Raw genomic sequence first — 25058 nt, 5'->3', positions numbered from 1 at the left:
TAAAATATATGAAAATCAACCAATGTAATATACTATGCTAATAGAATAAAGGAGAAAAATTACAATAGCATCTCAATGAGTGTATTTCATAAATGTATCTAACACCCTTTCATGATAAAAACACTCAACAATTTAGGAATAGAAACAAATATCTTTTATGTGATAAAGGGCATCTACAACAAACCTACAATTTTTTTTTAAGATTTTATTTATTTACTTGACACACAGAGATCACAAGTAGGCAGAGAGGCAGAGAGAGAGGAAGAAGCAGGCTCCCTGCTGAGCAGAGAGTCTGATGTGGGGCTCGATCCCAGGACCCTGGGATCATGACCTGAGCCGAAAGCAGAGGCTTTAACGCACTGAGCCACCCAGGCACCCCCAAACCTACAATTTAAAAAAAACAATCTACAATTAATAGCACACTTTTTTTTTTTTAGATTTATTTATTTATTTGACAGACGGAGATCACAAGTAGGCAGAGAGGCCGGAGATCACAAGTAGGCAGAGAGGCAAGCAGAGAGAGAGAGGAGCAAGCAGGCTCCCTGCTGAGCCAGATGTGGGCCTTTATCCTAGGACTCTGGGATCATGACCTGAGCTGAAGGCAGAGGCTTTAACCCACTGAGCCACCCAGGCGCCCCACACACTATTTTTTTAAGAAATTTTATTTATTCACTTGAGGGAGAGAGAGAGAGCAGGAATAGGTTATGAGGGAGGGGCAGAGGGAAATGGAGAAAAGGGCTTCCTGCTGAGCAGGGAGCCTGACTCAGGGCTTGACCTAAGGATCCTGAGATCATGACCTGAGCCCAAGGCAGATGCCCAACATATTGAGCCACCCAGGTGCCCCCAGTTAACAACACAATTAATAGTGAAAGACTAAAATCTCTCCCCCTGAGATCATGAACCAGAGAAGGATGCTCACACTCACTACTTCCATTCAAATCTTATTGGAGGTTCTAGCTAGAGCAATTAAGTAACAAGAAAATAAAAAGGATCTAGATTGAAAATGAAAAGGTAAAAAACTCTCTAGTTGTAAGTGATATGACCTCATTGAAAGAAAATCCTCAGGAGTTCACAGGAAAACTATTAAAGTTCATAAGTAGTGCAGCAATATTTCAAGATACAAGATCAATATGTAAAAATTAACTGTAGGGTGCCTGGCTGGCTCAGTTGGTAGAGCATGTAACTCTTGATCTCAGGGTTGTGAATCTGAGCCCCATGATGGGTATAGAGATTACTTTAAAAAATTAACTGTATTTCCATATAGTAACAATAAATAATCCAAAAATGAAATTAATGAAACAATTTCATTTACAATAGTATCAAAAGGAAAAATACTTGTAAGTTTAACAAAAGAAGTGAAAAATTTGTACTTCGAAAACTATAAAACATAGTTCAAAGAAATTTAGAAGACCAAAATAAATGGAAAGATATCCTATGTTCATGGATTGGAAGATTTAACATTATTAAGATGGCAATACTCCCCAAACTGATATATAGATTCAATACAATCTGCATCAAAATCTTAGCTGGCTCTTTTGCGGAAACTGACAAACTGATCCTAAAATTCATATGGAAATGCAAAGGACCCAGAATATCCAAACCAACTGAAAAAGAAGAACCAAGTTAGAGGTCTCACAATTTCCACTTTCAAAACTTACTACAAAACTGCAGTTATCAAACCTTTTTGATACTGGCATAAGAATAGACATATGGAATAATAGAATAGAATTGAGACCCCAGAAAAAAGTCTGAATATTTAAGGCCAACTGATTTTTGATAAGAATGCCAAAGTAATTCAATGGGGACAGAATAATCTTTTCAACAAATTGTGTTGGGACAACTGAGTATCTATTTGCAAAGAATGAAACTGGACCTTATACTACATATAAAAAGCTATCTTAAAATGGATCAAAGATCTAAACACAGATCTAAAACTATAAGAATTTTAGAAGTAAATATAAGTGTAAATCTTTGTGATCTTGGATTAGGCAATACATCAACAGTATAAATAAGCATAAATAAATACATACATACATACATACATAAATTGGACCTTTCTAAAATTAAAAACTTTTGTGCTTCAAGACACCTGGCTGGCTCAGTCAGTAGAACATAGGACTCTTGGGATGCCTGGGTAGCTCAGTGGGTTAGAGCCTCTGCCTTCAGCTCAGGTCATGATCCCAGGATCCTGGGATCGAGACCCACATTGGGCTCTCTGCTCATCGGGGAGCCTGCTTGCTCCTCTCTCTCTCTCTGCCTGCCTCTCTGCCTACTTGTGATCTGTTTGTCAAATAAATAAAATCGTTAAAAAAAAAAAAAAAGAACATAGGACTCTTGATCTTGGGGTCATGAATTCAAGTCCTGCTTTGGGTAGAAAGATTCTTAAAAAAATAAAGACACTAAAATTGTTTTAAAAAAAACTTTTGTGCATCAAAAAATACCATCAAAAAGTAAAAAGACAACTCACAGAATGGGAGAAAATAATTGCAAATCATGTATGTGATAAGTCTAGTATCTAGAATATATAAAGTACTTTTACAACTTAATAATAGAAAGACACATGTTCGACTCTTGATTTCAGCTCACATCATGATCTTGGGGTTGTGAATTTGAGCCCTCCTTTGGACTCCTCACTAGTATGGAGCCTACTTAAGATTCTCTCTCTCCTTCAGTCTTGTCCACCCCCAGCCTCTCACTGCTAATGTGGCATGTGCACTTTCTCTCCAAAATAGAATAGAATAGAATAGAATAGAATAAATAATAATAGAAAGACAAATAACTCCATTACAAAAGAGGCAAAGGATCCAAGCAGATGTTTCTCTAAAGATATATAAATGGCCAATAGGCATATGGACATTCAACATTATTAGTCATCAGGGAAATGTAAATAAAAACTATAGTGAGATACACTTTCACATCCACTAGGATGGCAAGAATGAGAAAGATGGACAATGAAAGTGTTAATGTGAGTATGTGGAGAAATTAGAACCGTCATACATTGTTGGTGTGAATGTAAACTGTGTAGCTGCTTACGGAAAGTTTGGCAGCATTTCAAAAAGTTAAATAAAAACTTACCATATGACTCAGCGATTCCATTCCTTGGTGTATATCATGAGAATTGAAAACAATGTCCACATAAAAACTTGTATATGATGTTCAGAGAAAAATTATTTATAATAGCCAAAGAGTGGCTACAGTCCAAATGTCCATCAACTGATGAATGGATAAACAAAAATTGGTATATCCATTCAATGGAATATTACCCTGCCATATAAGGAATAAAGTACTGATGCATGCTAATATGAATGAATCTTAAAAACATTGTTAAATGAAAGAAGCTAGCCATTTTTTCAAATACTACAAAGGTCAGATATTATATTATTCCATATATATTAAATATCTGTAACAGACCAATCCACAGAGACAGAAAGAATAATGGTTGCCAGGAGTTGGTGAGGGACAAACGGGGAGTGACTACTAGTGAGTATGTGCTTTCTTTTTGAGGTGATGAAAATGTTCCAGAATTAGGTATTGGTGATAGTTGCATAACTGTGAATATACTAAAAATCACTGCCTTATATACTTTAAAAAGGTGAATTTTGTGGTATATGAATGATGTCTCAATAAAAAAAATACAACTGGAATTTCACTAAGAGAAGGCTAGGGAAGGAACACATGTGGGAGAGAAGGCAGAATTTATTTTGGACATGATAAGTTCGAAATACCCATTAAATACCCAAGTGGATTTCTTTTTTTCTTTCTTTTTTTTTTTTTCAAAAGTGGATTTTCAAAGTAGGTAATTGGAGTCTTCAGTTCAAGGGAGAGATATGGGTTGGAGATATAAGTTTGGGGGAAATGGATTAAAACATGTAAAACATTTAAAATGGTTCCTGGAGCACAGTAAGATCTATAAACGTTAGCTATTATATTTATTCTCTTATATGCACAGAGTAGTAGCTGATAGTCCTAGCACAATTTGTAGAATCCTTTACTCTCTCTCTCTCTCTTTTTTTCTTTCAGATTTTATTTACTTATTTGTCAGAGAGAGAGAGAGAGAGAGAGAGCGCACAAGCTGGGGAAGCAGCAGGCAGAGAGAGAAGCAAGTTCCCCGCTGAGCAAGGAGCCTGATGTGGGACTCAATCCCAAGAACCTGGGATCATGATCTGAGTCAAAGGCAGAAGCGTAACCTACTGAGCCACCCGGCCATCCCAGTCCCTGACGTTTTTTAAGAGATTTTTGCTTTTAGGCAATCTCTATAACCCAGTGTGGGGCTCCAAGCCATAACCCTGAGATCAAGAGTTGCACACTGCACTGATTGAGCCAGCCAGGTGCCCCAATATTTTTTCTTTTAAGTTTATTTATTTCAAATAATTTCTACACCCAACATGGAGCTGGAACTCACAACCCTGAGATCAAGAGTTGTGTTGTCTTCTGACTGAGGCAGCCAGGAGCCGCGACTCCCTGATTTTTAACACCACTCCCATTATATACAAATATCCCATTTATTTTGAGGGTCTGTTTCTATCATTGCATTCTTTTTTTTTTTTTTTAAGATTTTATTTATTTATTTGACAGACAAAGATCACATGTAGGCAGAGAGGCAGGTAGAGAGTGAGAAGGGGAAGCAGGCTCCCTGCTGAGCAGAGAGCCTGATATGGGGCTCAATCCCAGGACCCTGAGATCATGACCTGAGCTGAAGGCAGAGGTTTAACCTACTGAGCCACCCAGGTGCCCCTCATTGCATTCTTTTAACTAGGAATTGTTTTGGGGGAGAGTAGATTGGAAGCCAAGACTTCTTTCAACCTTCCTCAATTAACTTCACAAGAACTTAAGTGATTCTATGCTTCTGAACCTTTTTATCTAAGAAGAAATCATCTGGATTATTTCTGCCTTTTAGAGGGTGCTGTGAGAATGGATGACATCCTAGGCAGAAAGCTCAGAAAGCCAAGTAATATAAAGCTGCAGAAGGAATTTACCTGAGAGAAAAGAGATTCCATAGGTAATACTTTGAGTCCATTAATTCTACTTATAACTATGGTAATTTTTTTAAGGTTTTTTGTTGTTGTTGTTTTAGTCGTGGCAAAACCCCACATAACATAAAATGTGCCATCTTGGTTACCACATGAGAACAAATTTTAGTAGTTTTGCATTTTTTGTTTCATCCGAAATCTTCCCAAGGCCGTTTCCTCCTCATAGTTCAACTGCTGGTTCAAACACATTCCTTCTTCAGAGAGGCCTCACGAGGAGTAAAGCGGCTTCCCCACATCCCAGCTTTCTGTCTCATAGTCCATGATCTGACTCATTACCCTGAAGGACTCTTCACTACTGACATAAGTGTGTTTTTTGGCTTATTAACTGCCTCCCTCTCCCCACTGTAATGATAGTTCTACCTGAGCAGGGACCTGGTCTGTCTGCTCTTCTCCCCATGCCTGAACAGTACCTTGCACCTAGTATGCCCTGTTGCGTATTTATTTATTTATTTATTAGCAGAGAGGCAGGCAGAGAAAGGGGGAAGCAGGCTCCCTGCTGAGCAGAGAGCCCCACGGATGACCCCAGGACCCTGAAAACATTATCGGATTGGAAGGCAGAGGCTTAAAACCCACTGAGCCACCCAGGCGCCCCCCCCCCCCCCCCGCCCTCCTTTAAAGTATTTATTGAAATACTTGCTGAGTATTTAGTGTTCTGTGATTCCCAGTTTTATATATTTTATCTCATTCGATCATTACAACTCTCTGAGTAAAATTTACTAGCCCCATGGTAAAGAGACTCAGAGAAGCATCTCACAAAGTCACAGGCCAATTAAAGAACAGGTTTGGGATTGCTACGTAGATGGCTTGCTTTTTCCAATACGTTCACTCCAGTTCCAGGGCTAAAGGTATTTCAAACTACTTTCCAATTAAGGAAGTGATGTCTCTGGAGGATAGTAGAAACAACCTGCACATTTATGTACGTATCCAGTTCCTGCAGTTGGAACCCTTACTATCCCCACCCCACATGCAGTTACACACACACACACACACACACACACACACACACACCAGATTTACGGCCATTTATTCTAAATGTAAAGAAGAAAATGCAATTACTCGACTGTTTGGAAACCTGAATCCCCTTGCCTATCGGAATGGGGGGCGGGGTTCTTTTTTTTTAAACGGCTTCATTGAGGTATTCTCTTGTTTTAAAAGTGCGCTCCTTTAGGGGGCCGGGGAGGGTAAGAAAGTGTGCTCCTTTGAAATAATCTCATTCCCTAGAATATTTACTTCCCCATTTGCGCTTCCTTACTCTTAGGCGCTTTTGGTTTATTTGTTCATATATTTAAGTAATCTCTAGACCCAACGTGGGGCTTGAACTAATGGTCCCAAGATCAAGAATCACAGACTGTTCCTACTGAGCTAGTCAGGTGCTTTTTCTTCACTTTTTGGATCTCCACTACTACAGGCACCTGAACGGATTCCCTTTCTTCTTTTTTAACCCCTATATTGCACAGCCAAACACGTGTAACCCGTCTGTAACCAATTCGCTCAGCCTGTCTCCAGGCCAGCCCGGCCCACCAGAAGTCCGGCCCCTTCTGTTTTCCGGAGCACCGCCTTTCGGCCCCTTTCCAACTTAGGGCCTACGGATCTCGCCCTTCCTCCCCACCCACCCCCCAACATCTCGCGAGAGGTGAGCGCCCCTGGCCGGACGAGAAGAAAGTATCTGCTCCGCTGAGGGGGGAAAGAAGGAGCTGGAGACAGATTGTGGGAACGAACGCGGGCGGGCGGGAGGCGACGGAGCTACCAGAGGGTGAGTTCTTTTAACATTAAGTAGTCCATGATCTGGCGGAGTCTCTCTTTCAACTCCGGCCACTCTCAGTGTCCCAGGCCGGGGTCTCCCCTCCCAGTCTGTGTTGGACGGGGGCGCTGAGGCGGTGGCCGGGCCCTGTCTGAGGAAGTGGGTGGGGCATGGACTAACGCCGACCAATAAAAGAGAAGGAAGCTACGATTGGCGGCGATGAACACTAATGAGAGATCGTCTTTACCTTGCGGAGTGCCGCCCCTCTTCTCTCCCTCCTACCGCCTCCTTCCTCTGGGGGGGAAGGCGGGGCCAGAGGCCTGAAGTGTGGGGAGAACTTGGGGTAAGTAGCCCCGGGGGGCACAGGGCGTGGCAAGGAGAGGGGAGTTGAATCCTGAGGGAATGGAAGCCTAGTAGAGCCTAATGGGAGGGTAATGGGATGGGATGGAATGGGAGGAAGGGGGGTGCTAAATTGGTTGAAGACTCAGGCTTATCAAAGTGGGGTTAGGGGCTTGGCATTGAAGAGCCAAGGGTAATAGGCAGGAGGTAGGGAACAGTAGGTGAAAATATGGCATTGGGTTTGGATGGAAAGATAGGTAGAGGTAAATCACTGGGAATGGGAGTCATGGCATTTTGATTGAATTTTGAAAATTATGAAAAAAGAATAAGGGCATGATTTCAGAGAGAAAGTATGAATTTTGAGAAAATTCAGTGGATGAGTTTAGGAATACTTTATAGAGGTGGGCTTACCAGCCAAGGCATCACTTTGGGAAGAGTGTAAGGGAATTTAGAGGAGTAAAGGAGGTGTTTCGAAAGGAGACAGCGGATATATACAGGTCTTTAGCCTAGGTATCAGAAACAGCCTAGGATATTGATTTGGGGCATTCGTTGTATATGGCACCTAGTCTGGTGACCAGCTTGCAAGATTAGGTAGGGGTGGAGAAGAAGAAATACAGAACACTTTCATCACTTGTGCTCTGATTTCCTTTCTCTCTTCTCTTCCTCTTCCTACACTCCTCTCTTCCAAAACTCAGGGATGGGGGCTTGGGACTTCTGCGGTACAAGTTGGAACCCCATTGGGAGTCATGTTGCTCTGAATTGCTTGTTATGTTCTCTGACTGGGGTGTTTACTACCCAGGGCACCTCCTACCCAGATTGCTGCGTTGCTACTTTGCTAACTTTAAAAGTTTGCTTTCTACTTAATAGTGTTTTAGTGTCTCCGAAGGTTGTGTCATAGTAAGTGTAGGTTTGTGGGGATGTGCAGAGTTTTCTGGGCAAGCTCACTTGATTCTTATATTTAAAAACCTTGCAGTAGTGTAAGAATTCTTGTAATGACATTGGTCTTTACAGTTATTATAAGCACAGAAAAATATACCAAAGTTTGTTTTGTTAAATGTGTGTCTTATCCATTCTTATTCTTGGAGCTGTTAAATGGTTAGTTGTGGTTAGTTTTAGTTAGCTTATCTTATATATTTTTAAACGGTGTAAATAAGATGGACATATATTTCAGGAAAGTGAAAAATTTTCAGTTTCTTCCTTTGTGTCTAAACTCAGAAGTTAAAGATATGTCATAATATCTTAGGGCAAGGATTGGGGAAATCAAACACAATTTGTACTTAAACATGGAGGATGTAAGGTAAGTGGAGGCTATTGCGAAATGTAACATGTCTGTAAGAAAATAAGCTAAAGAAAAGTTTGGCAGCTATACTAAGTAGTCTTACCAGTTTGTTCTTAATTCTGTACAGCAAAGGGACAAGCCTTTGCCCTTTGTTTGATAGGTGTGTATTATTTAATAATGAATTAAACTAATATAGCCAATTAATTAAGAGCTGCTTTGCTGCTGCATAGATTTGTCTTTTATATCCTTCTCTTCTTGTACTTTTGAGAAGCAAGATAATGTCTGAAATGCCGGTAAAGCTGTTTCATGAAGAGAAACCAGAGTATGTTGCTTTGTATTAACCTTTGGTTTTCAGCAGCCATTTGAAGCTTTTTCTCCTAGCCAGAAAGTTGCCCCTACGACACATTGAGACCAATTAATTACTAACCCTTTAGCATTAATTACTGAATTGAGTTCTAATATTTCACATTCAGAGCAGTGCTTTTGGACATTCAGACCTTTTCACAGTTTGCCTGGCAGCAGAACAAAAAATACCCAATGAAAGAGCAAAGTCCCTTGTTTTACTCTTCCATTCTCGAGTTTGTGGTGGCTTTAACTGGGGCACTATCAAATGCAAGATTCTTTTTTTTTTTTAATTTCATCAGTGTTAACACCTAGCAGAAAGCTAGGGAGTGTCAACACTGCTCATTTTTAAACTTGTGGATCAAAGGTTACATCCTGTGATAGTTCCAGGGTTGTAATTTTTAAGCATTTTTATTTACTGTGGCTTTTAAATATTAATGGACACTGCTACTGTACCTCCTTTTTCTTTCCTCTCTCCACCTCCAGCTCCAAATGAAAATTGTTTTTTTTTTCATCCAACTCTTAAGCTGCTACTTTGCCTCAAGTTACGTCCCTGGCTCTGCCTGAACACAGCTGCTCTGAAATTCTCACAAGTTATTGTTTTGTACATGTCAAGACGGAGTTTTTCCTAGGCTGCAGTAGGAGGTAGAGTGTTAACAGCAGCCTCATCCACGTCTGAGAAGGAGGAGCCTTCTCCTTGCAAGGAAGTTTTAGGTGGAGCAAATAGCCTTGCCATGTAAATGTATAACAAAGACAGCTCTCTTCTGGAGGCTAGTTGGCAGGCTGGCATATAATTGTCCCTTATCCCTTGATAAAGGTACTAAAGTTAAGGTGCAGATGTTGTTTCTTCCAGAAAAACAAATGCAGCATTCATTTAAAAAGAAAAAGCATTAATTTTTTTTGCTGTTGGTTTCTCTAAAAATGGCACTATGATTTGAGAGTTCATGAAAGAATTTTCCATCGGGTGCCTGGCTGGCTTAGTCGGTAGAGCATGTATGTGACTCTTGATCTTGAGTCGTGAGTTTGAGTTCCACATTGGGTGTAGAGAATACTAAAAAACAAAAAAACGAAAACGAAAACAAAAAAACTTAAAAAAAAAAAGAAGGTCTTCCATCTATTTAGAAACATGTCAAAGAAAACAATTTTTAAGCATCAGTATTTGAATGTTGCCTTCCTGAAGGAGGCTTCTTTTGGGACAAAGTATATTCATGAAACATGAAAATACGTCATATTTGGAATTCCTGGCAGGTGGGTCTTTTCACTTCTAATGCAATAAGAAAGAGGTCCCCACTTCACAGATACCCTGTTCCATTATTGGAGGTCTACTTTTAGAACATTCTTTACATTGTGCTGAAGCTCTTTAGTTCTGCCATTTGCAGCTATAATAAATAAACCTAATTCCTTGTCAGCATGGTAGCCCTTTAAGTATTTGATAACAGTTATGTAGTAGGATAAATATCCCAAGTTATTTTAGCCATTCCTTAAATGATAAAGTTCAGGCCTCATCAGCTGGGTTGCCTGTATTTAGGGTTTCTTATCTAGATCTGAAATATAACACCTCAGGTATAATCTCATCAATACAAAGTACAGGGAAGAGTATGGCCTCTTTTCTGCTGTGCTCTGTACTTCTATTCTTAAAGCCCAAGATCGCATTAATTTGTGTAATTGATTTTTTAAATGTAATTGATGACCTTACATTTATCCTTGTAATTGTCATCTTGTTAATTTGGGTTTATTGTTTTAGCTTAATAATCTTATTTGGCCTCAGCTATTCCTCATATCCTCATGTTTGTATCTATGATAGATAAATTTGATAAATGAGACATAAACATCTGTGTTTTTGTTTTAGGTCACTGGTAGAAATATATAAGGGTGGAGCAGTGCCATATAACATCAGCATGCTATCATTAGGTTGATATTAATCCATCAGTCAACCTTTTGCATAAAATTCAATTATGAATTCACCTTCAGTTTTATCATCTAACTTATATTTCCTGTCTAATATTAAGAAGCATCCTGTTGAAATCTAAATACATTGTCTCTGACCTATCCCTAAGCTCCTAGGCTAGTGACCTGGTGAAAAATGAAGTTAGACATTAGTTGCTACCTAGCTAGGTCATGCTAGTGTTTATAAATCATTGCGTTACTTGTCAGTTGTTTATAAGCCATCTATTTAATAATTCCCCTATGTTTTAAAATAAAATTACCTCCCCCTTTCCAACATTGCTGGTCCTGCTTCCTTTATTTTTATTTTTTAAAATAATTCTAGAATGATTAACAGTGTTTCTGCATAGTTGCATATTTTGTGTCATCAAATGAAATTCTGTTTTGGAGTCTTTTAGGAAGACATGGCATTTTAAGTTAATATTAAAAAATTAAACTATTATCCATGTAGCAGTTATATCATAGCCTCCCCATAATATTGACATCTCTAATTTAGACCTAACTTTTCATTTTGTTTGGAATAAAAACCTACACTACCTGTAAAAGAAAGCACACCCCCTCACACACAGTTGCCTTTATAGTTTATTGATGTGGTGGGCTAAGTTTGTCATGCTCTGTGCTATAGGTAAAATTGTGCTAGAAATAAGCCATAACATCAGAAGACATCTCTAGGGAATAAAGACTGTGTTGGCAGCCAACAACTTTCCTGTGTGTTAATTTTAGACCTGATAGTTGAACTTAAGTTTGAGCAATTTTAGCTGATAAATGCATTTTTAAAGCACCTTCCTCTTTTGGGGTTTTAATTTTTACTTTCACTTTTAAAAAATAAAAAATTGTGAATGGAAATGTCTCTGTGGAATGAAGTAGCATGCTGTTAGGGACAGGGTACATCTTTTGATAGCTTCTTACCCATTTGAGATTGTTTAGTTATGAATTCTCCTGAAAAGCAGACGATGGAATTGATGACCCCTCAAGGTCCTTTCCAGTCCAAACATTCATAAATAGAAACTCAGATCAAAGAACTTACTATTGAAGAAAAGGAGACATTAAAGAAAATGAAATTGAAGTGGTTCTACTGACCCAGTGGGAATGGCTAAACAGAAAGTAAGGAACGTAAATGTCAAGAAATAACTCCTTTGAGCAAGAAACAAAACAAGAATCAACAACAACAACAAAATTTTGCATTGGGGTCATTTCATGTCTTAAAATATTTCATCATGATATTTTCTCTACAGAATTTCCCTGGTGGACACTTTGTGTTGAAATAGTTTGTCTCCCTACCCCCTTAAGCCATAGTATTTTGTTTTCTTTCCTTCTCTTGTTTATCCTTTTGTTTAGAAAGTGTGTGTGTATGGGGGGTGTCTGAATAATATACCCACTGCTTATGTACAATGAAGAAAATTCAGTTTGGTTTTGAAAGTAAAGGTATACTGCTTGGCTACCTTAGAGAGGAAAAATTTTATGAAAAGACAAATTTGTTACCTAGTTTTTAGAAATTTGTAGGCAGACATGTAGAAAAGATTCCCAACTAAGGCAAATGTGAGTTACTAGAGTAATCTTTTTTTTTTTTCTTTTTTAAACTATAGTAATCTTATGAAGGATGTAGGAACACTTAATCGGAGAACAAAACTCATTACAAACAACTTCACTTTGTTAGCTTTTTCTCATCTTCTTGCAATTTTAATCCTAAATGTTCTCATACATTTGAAACCCGAATATATAAAAAGTTTCTCTTTTCAGGATGCCTGACTGGGTCAGTTGGTGGAACCTGCGACTCTTGGTCTCAGGTTGTGAGTTCGAGCCCCACGTTGGGTGTAGAGTTTACTTTATTTTTTTTTAAAATTTTTTATTTTTTTAAGATTTTATTTATTTACTTGAGAGAGAAACAGTGAGAGAGAACATGAACGAGGAGAAGGTCAGAGAGAGAAGCAGACTCCCCATGGAGCTGGGAGTCCGATGCGGGACTCGATCCCGGGACTCCAGGATCATGACCTGAGCCGAAGGCAGTCGTCCAACCAACTGAGCCACCCAGGCGTCCCTAGAGTTTACTTTAAAAAACGGTTTCTTGGGGCGCCTGGGTGGCTCAGTGGGTTAAGCCGCTGCCTTCGGCTCAGGTCATGATCTCAGAGTCCTGGGATCGAGTCCCACATCGGGCTCTCTGCTCAGCAGGGTACCTGCTTCCTCCTCTCTCTCTGCCTGCCTCTCTGCCTACTTGTGATCTCTCTGTCAAATAAATAAATAAAATCTTTAAAAAAAAAAAAAGGTTTCTTTTTTCTGTTCAAGAATGCATTTTTCCTTAATAAATATCAACTTGTGAAAGTGTAACTGGGGCTAAGATTTAGCTTAAAAAGTCACTTTGTGAGCTTGTGGCTTGGACCTCCATGGAACAGTGTTGTTCCGCCATTGCTGCACCATCTCACAAAATCCAACTTGTTTTGAGTGGAATTACCTATTAATATCTTATCTGGTATAATGCTTCTTGCTGACATAGTGGACAAAGAAGATTTATATGCTAAATTGGTCAGATTGTATTTGGGGTTTATAATTTACCATGCATTAGAGAAATTACTTTTTTTCAGATTAAAAAATAGAGCATAATCATTCTTTCTGAAAAGGAATACGCCAGACTATATTATAAAAACAGGACGATTTATTGACTAGAACGTATGACTGCTGTAAATGATTTGTGTTGGCACCAAGTTTCTTGCCAGTAATGTTTGTTTAAGCTTTATCAAACTTGAGTAACACCATGTTGGTTTTATTTAACATGGTTTTTCTGGTATTTCTGGTAGTAATGTGTCTCCTGTAGTACCATTTTCTTTATTTTTTTAAGTTATAGGCAAGCAGTAGTTTGCTGATATTTTACACATCTGTGTTTGGGATTATTGAAAGTCAGTCAGTGAGTATTAGAATACCCCAAACAGATCACTGTGTTGCCAGTAGATGGACAGTCTTTAGAAAACAGATTTTTTTCCTTGAGAATTTTTAAGCATCTCCATGATTGTCATTATTGTAGCAATTTCCTATCTAGGACTTAACTCATACTAGGGTTTAATATTAAAGTTTCAGGTTTATTGTTGTTAGTAGTGTATTTAAATTAAGTCCATTAAAAAAAAAGAAGTGCATGAAGATTTTACATGTATCCTTAAGGATTAGTGTTTACGGGTTGATCACTACTGGTGTATTGTTTTAGGGATGATACCTTATCTGAAAATGAGTAGGAAAAAACCCAAAACACAGGGTTAGATTTTTGACAGCCTTCCAGTTTCCAGGAATTTTTCAACTCCTAAAATGCATATTGAGGCCAAACATAGACACATATAGTGTTCTATATAGTTATTTCTAACTCTGCTTCCTGCTGTCACTTTAGTAAGCTTTTGCTTCTTTGTTTTTATTAACTTTTCTGAGGATAGCTTAAAATAGTTCCTTGAATCCTTCAAAAGCCTAGAGAGACTTAAAAAAAGTTCTAGTCAAATAGTTGCCTATATGAAGCTGTTCCCAGATAGGTTCTAAGGTTTGGCCATGTGTTGTCTAACTTATGATTCAGCCTAATTCTCACTCCCATCTGTTTTTAGTCATTCGATACAAAAGTATTTGATCTGTTTAAGCTGGCTCCTTTTTTGGAAACCTGTCCCTTGCATGTCAGAGCTCAAAATCCAGAAATTAATTTGAACCTTCTCTTTAATCAATCCAGGGTACTCTACTGTTTTTTTTTTTTTTTTTTTTTTTTAAGATTTTATTTATTTATTTGTCAGAGAGAGAGAGCAGGCATGCACAAGCAGGGGAAGCAGCAGGCAGAGAAGCAGCCTCCCTGCTGAGCAAGGACCTTCCCACCCCCCAATGTGGGACTCGATCCCTGGACCCTGGAATTATGACCTGAGCTGAAGGCACATGCTAAACCGACTGAGCCACCCAGGCGTCCCTGTTTGTGTATTTCTTAAAGCAGTGAGTCTCGGGGGCGCCTGGGTGGCTCAGTGGGTTGAGCCTCTGCCTTTAGCCCAGGTCATGGTCTGTGGGTCCTGGGATTGAGCCCCACATCCGGCTCCCTGCTCAGCGGGGAGCCTGCTTCCTCTTCTCTCTCTGTCTGCCTCTCTGCCTACTTGTGATCTCTGACAAATAAATAAATAAAATCTTAAAAAAAAAAAAAAGTAGTGGGTCTCAAACTGCTTTTGGTCTCAATACCTACCCCTTTATACTCTTCATAACTGTTGGGGACTCCAAAGGACTTTGGTTTGTCTTGGTTATATCTATTGATATTGAGCATTTTAGAAATTAAAGTGGAGAAATTGAAAAAATACTCACTTTCAAATAACAACATAAATAATTACTATAGTGTCAGAAAAATTGGGGTGTAGGGCTTCAAATCTTTTAATGTCTGACTTAATAGAAAACAGCTGGATTCTCATATTTGCTTCTGTATTCAGTCTGATACAGTATGTTGTTTGGTTGACGTATGTGAAAATAACCTGGGTTCACACACAGATACTAATAGGAAAAGGAAATAGTTATTTATTTATTTATTTTTAAATATTTTATTTATTTATTTGACAGACAGATTACAAGCAGGCAGAGAGGCAGGCAGAGAGGAGGAAGCAGGCTCCCTGCTGAGCAGAGAGCCCAATGCAGGGCTCCATCCCAGGATACTGGGATCATGACCTGAGCGGAAGGCAGAGGCTTTAACCCACAGAGCCACCCAGGTGCCCCGGAAAGATTTATTTTTAAAGACTTACTTATTTGAGAAGGGAAGGGGCAGACTGAGAGAGTCTTAAAGCAGACTTACTGGTGAGCGAGGTGCTTGATGTGGGACTTGATCCCACAGCCCATGAGATCATGATATAAGCAGAAACCAAGAGTCGGATGCTCAACCCGACTGAGCCACCCAGGAGCCCAGAAAACAGAAAGATTCTTTTCAGATAATTGTAGATAGTCTTTCTTCTTTGATACTATACCAGAATCCAAAATGGGGTAGTTTCTTAATGGTTAACTGTTGTGTAGAATCTGAAACCACATCTCTGAATTTTAATACTGTTAAATTAAAATGAATTAGCCTGTCTTGCTCTTTAAATAGATCTTTCATCCATGTATGACTTGAACCCCCATAAACCCTCTGAATGGGTCTTAGGAATCTGAGAACTGCTGTCTTGTAGTACCAAATTGGAAAAATACAGCCCTTTACTATAGAAGAACTATAAGCTCTCCAACCATTTTAGTGTCCCTCAAAGGCTGAGTTACTGACCACTTGCACCGGAATTACCCAGGGTGGTTTTTTTAAGTGTAAATTCTTGGGCCGCAAAGCCAAGAAAATCCTGGAGGCATAAGAATCTGTATTTTTCAGGGTGCCCAAGTGAATATGTTAGGGTTGAGAACTATGGAGCTAGCTTAATTAACCTTATTTTTAGAAGACCTAATTTCTTGGGCATCAGTCAGAAGAGCATATTACATATGTCAGAAGTACATATTACTATGTACTATATACATACTACATACTATTACTATTGAGTTGTAGCTTGAGCCCCACAATGGATGTAGAGTTGACTTAAAAAAAGCCGGTGGGGGGGAGCGCCTGGGTGGCTTGGTCTGTTGAGTGTCTGACTCTTGGTCATGACTCAAGTCTTGATCTCCCCGTCATGAGTTTGAGCCCTGTGTTGGGCTCCATGCTGGGTGTGGAGTCTACTTTAAAAAACAAAAAACCTAATTTCAAAAATTTGTAGTCATTTAAAAAGAAATTATTATTAATTCAATTAAATTGAATAGTCACAATATAAAAGTTCTTACTAATGATTAACACATACACTCTGACATTTGTCATAATTGGGATCTCCTAATTACCCATGCATTTTAATTAATAATAGTTATTTATAAATACGAGGAGTTTGCAAACTAAGGCCAGATAGTAAATAAGGCTTTGCAGGCATGAGGTCTGTTTGTAACGATTCAACTATACCATTGTAGCACCTAAGAAACCATAGACAACATGCAAAGGATAAGCATCACTGTATTCCCATAAAACTTTTTTATGGACTCTAAAATTTGAATGTCATGTAATTTTTATGTGTCATTAAATACTCTTTTTTTGTTTTTTTCCAACCATTTAAAAATGTAAAGGGGCTCCTGGCTGGCTCAGTGGGTTAAGCCGCTGCCTTCGGCTCAGGTCATGATCTCAGGGTCCTGGGATCGAGTCCCGTGTCGGGCTCTCTGCTTGGCGGGGAGCCTGCTTCCTCCTCTCTCTGTCTGCCTCCTTGCCTATTACTTGTGATCTCTCTCTGTCAAATAAATAAATAAAATCTTTAAAAAAAAAAATGTAAAAACCATTCTTAGCTTGTGGTCCATAGAAAAGAGGTGGCAGGCTGGATTTGGCCCACTGACTGAAGTTTGCCAGTCCTTGACATATACTGTAATTGGATTATGAATTTAAAAATTATTATAATAAAATATACTTAATGTTGGGCAACCCTCTTGGGTCCCCTCCCTCTTGGAGAGCTTTTTCTATCGCTCAGTAAACTTTACTTTGCTGTCCACCACAAAAAAAAAAAAAAAAAAAAATTACACACACTCTTAATGTTGAAACTATGAACATTATTTAATTTTTCTAGACAAAAAAAATTGCTCCAAGAAGTAGTCCCTCCCGATTCTTATTTCTGGACATTCATTTGTATAATAAACATATAAGAAACATCTATTATGTGTAAATTTTTGGAAGTAACACAATTCAGTTGGAAGTAGTTACACAATAGGCAGGTTATCATACAACTTTTTTTTTTTTTAAGATTTTATTTATTTATTTGGCAGACAGAGATCACAAGTAAGCAGAAGGCAGGCAGAGAGAGAAGAGAAGCAGGCTCCCTGATGAGCAGAGAGCCCGATGTGGGGCTTGATCCAGGACCCTGAGATCATGACCTGAGCTGAAGGCAGAGGCTTAAACCCACTGAGCCACCCAGGTGCCCCTTTATCATACAGCTTTTAGGAGGTTGTGTTTTGTTTTTAAAGATTTTATTTATTTGTCAGACAGAGAAAACACATGCAGGGCCAGCAGGGGACAGAGGGAGAGGAAGGCTCCCCACTGAGCAAGGATTCCATAGTGGGACTCATCCCAGGAGCCTGGGATCATGACCTGAGCTGAAGGCAGAGTCTTAATGGACTGAGCCACCCAGGTGTCCTTAACTTTTAGGAGTTCTAAAAAGATGTGCTGTCTGTTTTTATATCTTCTTTGAAGTGTGTGAGAATAGGTAACTAGGAGTCAAGTGAGCCTTAACCTCTTGACTCATCTTTTGTCTATTTTTTTTTTTCTTCTAACTCTCTACCTCAGTTTTCCAGTTTGTAAGCAAAGTGCTTTACAAAAACTCTGATATAAAACAGTAAGGCAAGTTAGTTTAAGATTATAGTGATATATGTGCTTTCTGTATAATCCCTTTGGGTCAGTTGGTTTACCTACTAGTGAAATAATATATGCTAAACTGTTTTTATGCTAAGTAATACAGTGGAAAACAAACCCAAAATTTATGAACAGAAATTTCAATTCCTAAACTACTACCTAGTAAAACTTGAGTCTTTGTTTTCTGAGGTTCACATAATATTCATTATAGTCTCACAGTTCATATGTTTACTGGCATCTTTTCCTTAAATCATTTTTCTAGGTGTAATGCAAATCATAGCAACACTGAGTATCCTATGGAGAATAAAATGTTGAGACTGCTGTGGTAGAGATCTTTGGTGTTTGTACTCTTTGCTTAGTAGCAGCTTAATTATCTTAGAGTCTGAAACTTGGTATCCAAAGTTATGTTCTTGGAAGAGAACTGTTTGTATATAATTTCTTTCTTTTTAATACCATAAGGGAATGGAGCCCATAGAGCTCTGTTTGGGTGCCTGTCTACATTTTTTTTTAGCTTGTTTATAACTGAACTGAAAGACATTTAGTACCTGCTAAGCTTGGTTTCAGCTCTCTTTATTCTCTCTGTGATGAATGGGGCAATTTCTAAGTGTTTGATATAAGTAATACTCTTTAGGGAGCATTCATGGGATTCTGAAAATGGGTTCTTGAAGGTAACAAAGGAGGAACTATCTTGAACTGCTTGATTACCCTGTGTATCGATATAAGTTTCCACCGTGTCTATTTCCATATGAAGCTGCTAGTTTATAATTTTAGAAAGATTTTTTTGGTAGTCCAAAAAATGAATTGAATTTGTCAGTTGGTTCTTTTGCTTTGTAGTAGAGAATGAACGAACAGCCTTGCATGATTTTTAAATATACCGTCTAGTACTTTATAATAAAGTGTACCAGATGTGGACCTTTTTTTAACTTGTAGATTTTTTTTTATTAGATTACTCTATATTATTTTTATTTTTTTAAAAGCAATCTGTGATCAGTGTAAACTTCAGAAAATGCTGAAAGTAAGAAGAAGAAAACAAAATTACCCGGAATACCATTACCCAGAGATAACCATTATTAATATTGGATGCTAATTCCCTTATCTTTTTATATGCTTATTCTTTTGTTTGCCTTTTTTTTTTTTTTTCTCCCCGCAGTAGGCTCCATGCCCAATGTGGGGCTTGAACTCATGACCCTGAGATCAGGAGTTGTAGAGTTGCATGTTCTACTGACTGAGCCAGCCAGGCGCCCCTATTTCTATTTTTATAGATTTGGAATTATGGTGCATATGCAATTTTATATCCTGCTTTTTCCCCTGTAGAATATATAGCATTTTCTTATGTCATTAAATAGCTTTCAGAAAATGTTATTTTTTTTTAAGAGTGAGTTTATTTATTTGACAGAGATCACAAGTGGGGGCGGGGGGAGGAAAGTAGACTCCCGACTTCCCACTAAGCAGAGAGCCTGATGTGGGGCTTGATCCCAGGACCCGGATCATGACCTGAGCCAAAGGCAGAGGCTTTAACCCACTGACCCACCCAGGTGCCCCCAGAAATGTTATTCTTAACTTAAATATAGTCTCTCGTCAAGCAGTTTCTTACGTTGATCCTTTTTTCTAAACATTTAATTCCTGTTCTTTATTGTTATAAATATGACTATGATAAACCTTTTAATATATAAGTGGTCCCTGTTTTGGGCTTTAACCCCAGAATAAAGTCCTGAAAAAAGAATGATTTGTTCAAGGGATACAAAACATTTTAAAGACAATATAAATATTGCCAGATTGCTTTCCAGAAAGATTGTTCAAATATGTACTCCCAAAAGTCTTATATGAAGGTATAAAAATTTATTTTTTTTTAAAGATTTTATTTATTTATTTGACAGAGAAAGGGGTAGTGAGAGAGGGAATACAAGCAGGGATGGAGTGGGAGAGGGAGAAGCAGGCTTCCCTCTGAGCAGGGAACCTGATGTGGGGCTCAATCCCAGGACCCTGGGATCATGACCAGAGCCCAAGGCAGACACTTAACAACTGGACTGAGTCACCCAGGCAACCGAAGGTGTAAGAATTTCTGTGTCATTCTTTTTTTAAAATGTTTCTTTCCTTCTTTTTTTTTTTTTTAAAGATTTTATTTTATTTCATTTATTTTTTTAAGTAGACTCCACGCCCAATGTGGGGCTTGAACTCAAAACCCCCGAGAACTTGCAACTCCTTAAACTCACAACCACAGTGGCATGTCTACCTAGGAAGTCAGGTAGGCCCCCCCTGCTGCATTCTTTTATACATGAAAATATATCTTAACAGCTCTGGCCTGGGTTTTGTTTTCAAGAGCCAATGAAAGGTTAACTTGACAAATAATCTTCCTTTTCCCCATTTTTTAGCACTCTAACTGAAAGCTGTAGAGTCACCTCTGTGCTATTTGGATGATAAGGAAAGCACGGAGTTGGTTGAGTGTAGTCACATCAAGTGCCTTAGGCACAAAGTAGTTGTATATGTATTTAAAACATGTCAAATATGTTTAGCTTTAAATACATAAATACCTGTATAGCAGTTGTTTTGTGGACCCAGCTGGCAGCTTTATGAAAAAAGAAACAGGAAGATAAATGTAGAATTTCAGCAGAGTATACTTAAATATTGCCTTCATATTAAATCAGTAAGTATTTACCAAAAATAAACTGTGTTATGAAAGGAAAGGCTTCCAGAAGTTTTAACCTAGATCTCTATATTCTATCCCATTCCCATTTTGGTCACAGATAATACAGCCATTTTCTTTTTATTCATGAAACTAAAATAGCCTGCTCATGGCCACTAACATATCACCATTTCATTTCTCTCATAGCAGTTATCTGCTATTAATCTGAAATTATTTTGTTTACTTGCTTTGTGTTTGTCTCTTCCTTTTAGACTATAAGCACTGTAAGAGTAGAAACCTTGTCTGTCTCATTCACTGTTGAATTCTGGGGCCTAGAGTGTGGGTAGGCACTGAATTGATGAATTTTAGGTTTTTTGCTTCTTGTTTTTTGGTTTTTTTAAAAGTAGGCCCCATGCCCAGTGTTGAACTCAATTCGGGGCTTGAGCTCACCACCCTGAGATTGAGATCAAGACCTGAGCTGAGACCAAGAGTCAGATGCTTAACCGATTGAGCCACCCAGGCACCCCAGTGAATTGATGAATTTTAAAACTGACCATATTTACTTTTTGATCTAGAAAGTAAATTGTGATTATTAGTTTCAGACTTTATCCTAGCCAGATCTTTTACCAAGACTTTACATTACTCTTTTTTGTGCTCTTGCCTGTACTCTGGAGTTGTCTAGCAAAGGAATTTGATAAATGACCACAAAGAATAAGAAATAGCAACAGATCTAATATATATGCTGATCAATCTCTGACTAATTGAACTTATGAATTAAATCATCGTTCTTACCACTTACCTCTCATGCCAAATGACAAAAATTCAGGCAGGTTTCTGAACCTTTTTTTAGGCCCATCAGTGTACTTTCTTGTAAGATCCGTCACCATCAATATCCGATCACCTTCATATCTGATCACGTTCTTCATCTTTCACCGTCCCTTAGGTGACATATCATCATCCTGGCCTGTCTTTAGCAAGACTCTTGTTAGGTTGGTTTAGTCAGAATCCCCCCTTCTCCTGATGTTTCCTCTTAGTACTTTTCCATCCATTAACCCCCACCATGGTCCTTGGCTATAAATTTCCACTTGTGCATGATGTATTCAGAATTGAGCCCAGTTCTATACAGAGGTCTCTTTTCTTCTATTGCAATAGTTCTGACTAAAAAACTCTTTTTTACTGCTTTAACTACTCTCCAGCTCTAGTTTTTCTTGACACAGATGAGTGAAAGATTCTTTTTTTTTGGCAAAGGATTATTGTCTTTTTATTTTTATGTCCACTTTGCTTGGCATTTAGTTCCCTAGTAATATTTTTTGAGTGAATGAATGATAGCTAGTCTAAACCCCTTCTAGATTTTCATGAATCTTTGATATTAATGGTGCATATGCCCGTCTCAATTTTTGTACTTAGCAATATTTGCTTTTGTTATTAGGAACCTAAGAAGAAGCTCTTGGGTGTGTTTGTATGTGGCTTTTATGCTTTGCTAAAGTTGGAACATTTTATGAACAGCAGTTAGTTACTAGAGAAATAATTTTATTATACCTGGGTCCAGAGAACAGGCTTTATCATCTTCAGTGACAGACTCCATTCTCTTTCTATTAAAAAAGACGGAAAAAAGATATATATGCGTATATATATATATCATTACATACATAGAAAATCAATTTTCATATTTGCACATTGGCCATTTTAGGATATACTTCTGGCTTTGACAAAACTATTTAACATAGATTTTATGAAATTATCCCAGTTATTAAAAACCAGTCTCTAAACCTTGGATTTTCTTCACTTCTCTCCCAGCATTCAGGTAACTTTCTCTCTTTTGAGTAAATAGTAATTTTTATCACTTATGCCTTCTGGTGACTGAGCCTTTTCCTCTGCACAGTTGGCCTCTGGAACAGCCTTTTTCTGCTTCTTTGTTTTCCTGTTCTAAGATCTCCTCTGGAAGCATCTCACTTCCTCCTGGAAATTTCTCTTAATGTGTGTATCCTTTGCATGTCATTTATTGGTTGGTTGTACAAAATGTTGAGTTTCATCCTGAGAAATAGATCGGGGAGCAGACACATATTTGAGTGTCATGCCCAGACACGTGATCTACTTGTCAAGTAGTATAGTTCCAAATGGGCTGTGAGTTAAATTCTAGTGAATGGCAGTATCTTTATGCAGGATTTCACCTTTGTCTCAGCCTGTTTATATGACAGAAATGTGCTGCTTTTTGTTCTTGAGAAGGCTTCAATTTGACCTCTTTCATAACTAGAGATTTGTTTTATCTATCAGAAATAAGCAATGGCATTCCTTGTATGTAGCAATTGATACAGCTAACAGGGAATTTGAAAAGATGTAAGCTGGATTTTTTTTTTTTTAAGTAGGAGAACAGATGATTGTTGTTGTAATATATTTAATTCTTAAAAAAGACAAATCACTTTAAAGTGAAAATGATGGAAATGAAAAGCAGCAAGATACTGAGGAATGATTTCAGAATAATTCTGGGTATTTAAGAAAGAGGGCCTTCTTCCTTCCATTGTGATCCTCCTTTTGGTGAAAATGGCAAAACAAAAAGCCAGTAAAGTGGGAAGGAAGCAGGAAATCCTAGTGAGTGATTGTCAGATTTGAGCCCTGAAAATGGTTGCTTTTGTTGCATTTAATACTTTTCCCTCAGCTTGGTTTTGCCTTTTGTTTTCTTTTAGAAAATTGTGATTTTTCACTTCTATTTCCTAGTAAGGGTGCAGTTAAATGGATTTGGAAGCCATATATTGTGATATGATTGTACAAAAGCAAGTTAAATTTTGAATTTTGTGGTTGGAGGGAAACCATTCTGGAGTTTATTTGGTCACTTCCTATGCCAGTGCTGTCCTACTCTCAAAAGCACCCCTTTTCTCCTCTAACTAGGTAGAAAACAGAGAATTTAGCCAAATAACAGAAACAAGGTAAAAGGAAGGAATCTCACCTGCTTCTTATGTTATATCTGCCCTAGCCTTTGTAGTTTACTTCCTGGTTGAAGATATGCTACAGGATCCTGTTGAAATTAAATTTTCATTTCATGATTATATTAGGAAAGCAGGGTTTGGGACTAGTAAGTGAAATTATCTCCAGCACAGCAGTTAGGAATTTTTCCAGAGATGAATTGCTTTCCAGAAGTGTTCTGAATTTTCAGTCGTGATGGCCATGGTCTTTGCATTTATATACTTTTATTTACTTGATATTTATTTTTTGCACTATGTCATAGTTCCAGAAAGTGCTAAAAAATCATTATGTATTTAAAACAAACAAACCAGAAAACCCTCTTGTCCTGGGGCTGTCTGAAGAAGAATAAAGCTCTCATTTTCCCAGTACCCAATCATCAGCTTCAGCTGGCTTCTCCTAGGAAAAGAATTTATTGAAGCAATTTATCCTGGCTAAATGTGATATAAATCTGTGTGCACCTATGTACATACAGGCTCTCTTCCATTACAGCAATGCTGCAGCATCAGTTTCCTTCATAGTTAGACCCTGTTCCTAGCACACTGAAAGATGACTAAGAAGCCCTTTCTGTTTTATGGGGCACCCCACAATTTTAAACACTGATTAGTTGTGAAATTACTGATCAAACTACCAGAAATACTGGTTTCCAACCCCAGAGTGAGTCTTAAGAGAGTAGGAGAGATGTTACCTAGCTGCCCTCTGAGTTTTAAGCGGGGTTTTCTGATTACCAAATTCAGTCTAGCACTTTAACATTTTATTTTAATGCAGACCTGAGTGAGGGCAACCTGATATTTTGGTTTATCTCCAAAATAAAAATTTGAATTTGGTTACAGTTCTGAAGTTGTTTCTAGGCATATTCAAATTATAGTTCTTCCTCTTTCATCTTCCCTTGTTAATGCTCTTTTCTACACCTTTCTTTCTTATAGAAAGATGTTCGAAAAAATACTTTAGGAGTTTATTCTGTGAAGTCTATTTTTGTGCCCTCCCCCTTTCAAAACCCTGTTTATCTTTTAGGAATATTTTTACTATGATTTGCATTTCTCATCCTTATCCATCTCCACCTCTATTTTTATTCCTAAGTGGGAAATGAGAAATTTCCCCAACACATTCATATTGAAATTATTGTTCTTTGACAAAGAATTTCGATCAGCATTTCAAGAGTTTAGTTTCAATAATTAAAAAACAACAGTATAAGCCCTGTTAAATTCTTCAGAGAAATAGAGAGGTTGGATGGTGATGCCTTTTAGTGCCATTTCTTTTATCCCCTGCAGCAGCACACATCTGTTGGCTGCAACAGAGCAGCCCAAGAACTCTGGCCGAGAGCGGCACAAACAGCCGGAACATATTCACCCAGTAAACCCCCAAAGAGTCGACATTTGTTTTATTGCTGCTTTTAAAAACCTAGCCATAAATAGAATTAGAGGGGGAAG

The 25058-nt window shown here is 38.1% G+C and overlaps 1 protein-coding gene across 14 annotated transcripts in view; it reads left to right on the top strand.

The window, feature by feature from the left end:
- Positions 1 to 4838: 4838 nt before the first annotated feature.
- Positions 4839 to 25058, top strand: part of LOC309869822 (cyclic AMP-dependent transcription factor ATF-7) — an 82855-nt gene continuing 62635 nt past the window's right edge. For 3 of the 14 annotated variants that reach the window (XM_082741525.1, XM_082741535.1, XM_082741529.1), the window contains exon 1: positions 6657 to 6783. Coding sequence is in view for 2 of the 14 variants with exons in the window: in XM_082741522.1 (XP_082597648.1) it covers positions 7195 to 7202; positions 8354 to 8407 (62 nt within the window). In the remaining 12 variants the exon portion in view is untranslated. Of the gene's footprint in view, positions 5000 to 6487; positions 7115 to 7159; positions 7203 to 8353; positions 8408 to 20201; positions 20293 to 25058 lie in introns of those variants that run through there. The other 11 variants (XM_082741527.1, XM_082741533.1, XM_082741530.1 and 8 more) reach the window with 8 other exon arrangements.

Source organism: Mustela nivalis (genome assembly GCF_964662115.1).
Source record: "Mustela nivalis genome assembly, chromosome: 7".
Taxonomy (NCBI): Eukaryota; Metazoa; Chordata; class Mammalia; order Carnivora; family Mustelidae; genus Mustela; species Mustela nivalis.
The sequence above is the reverse complement of the archived record's forward strand: the minus strand, read 5'-3'. Positions and strand labels throughout refer to the sequence as shown.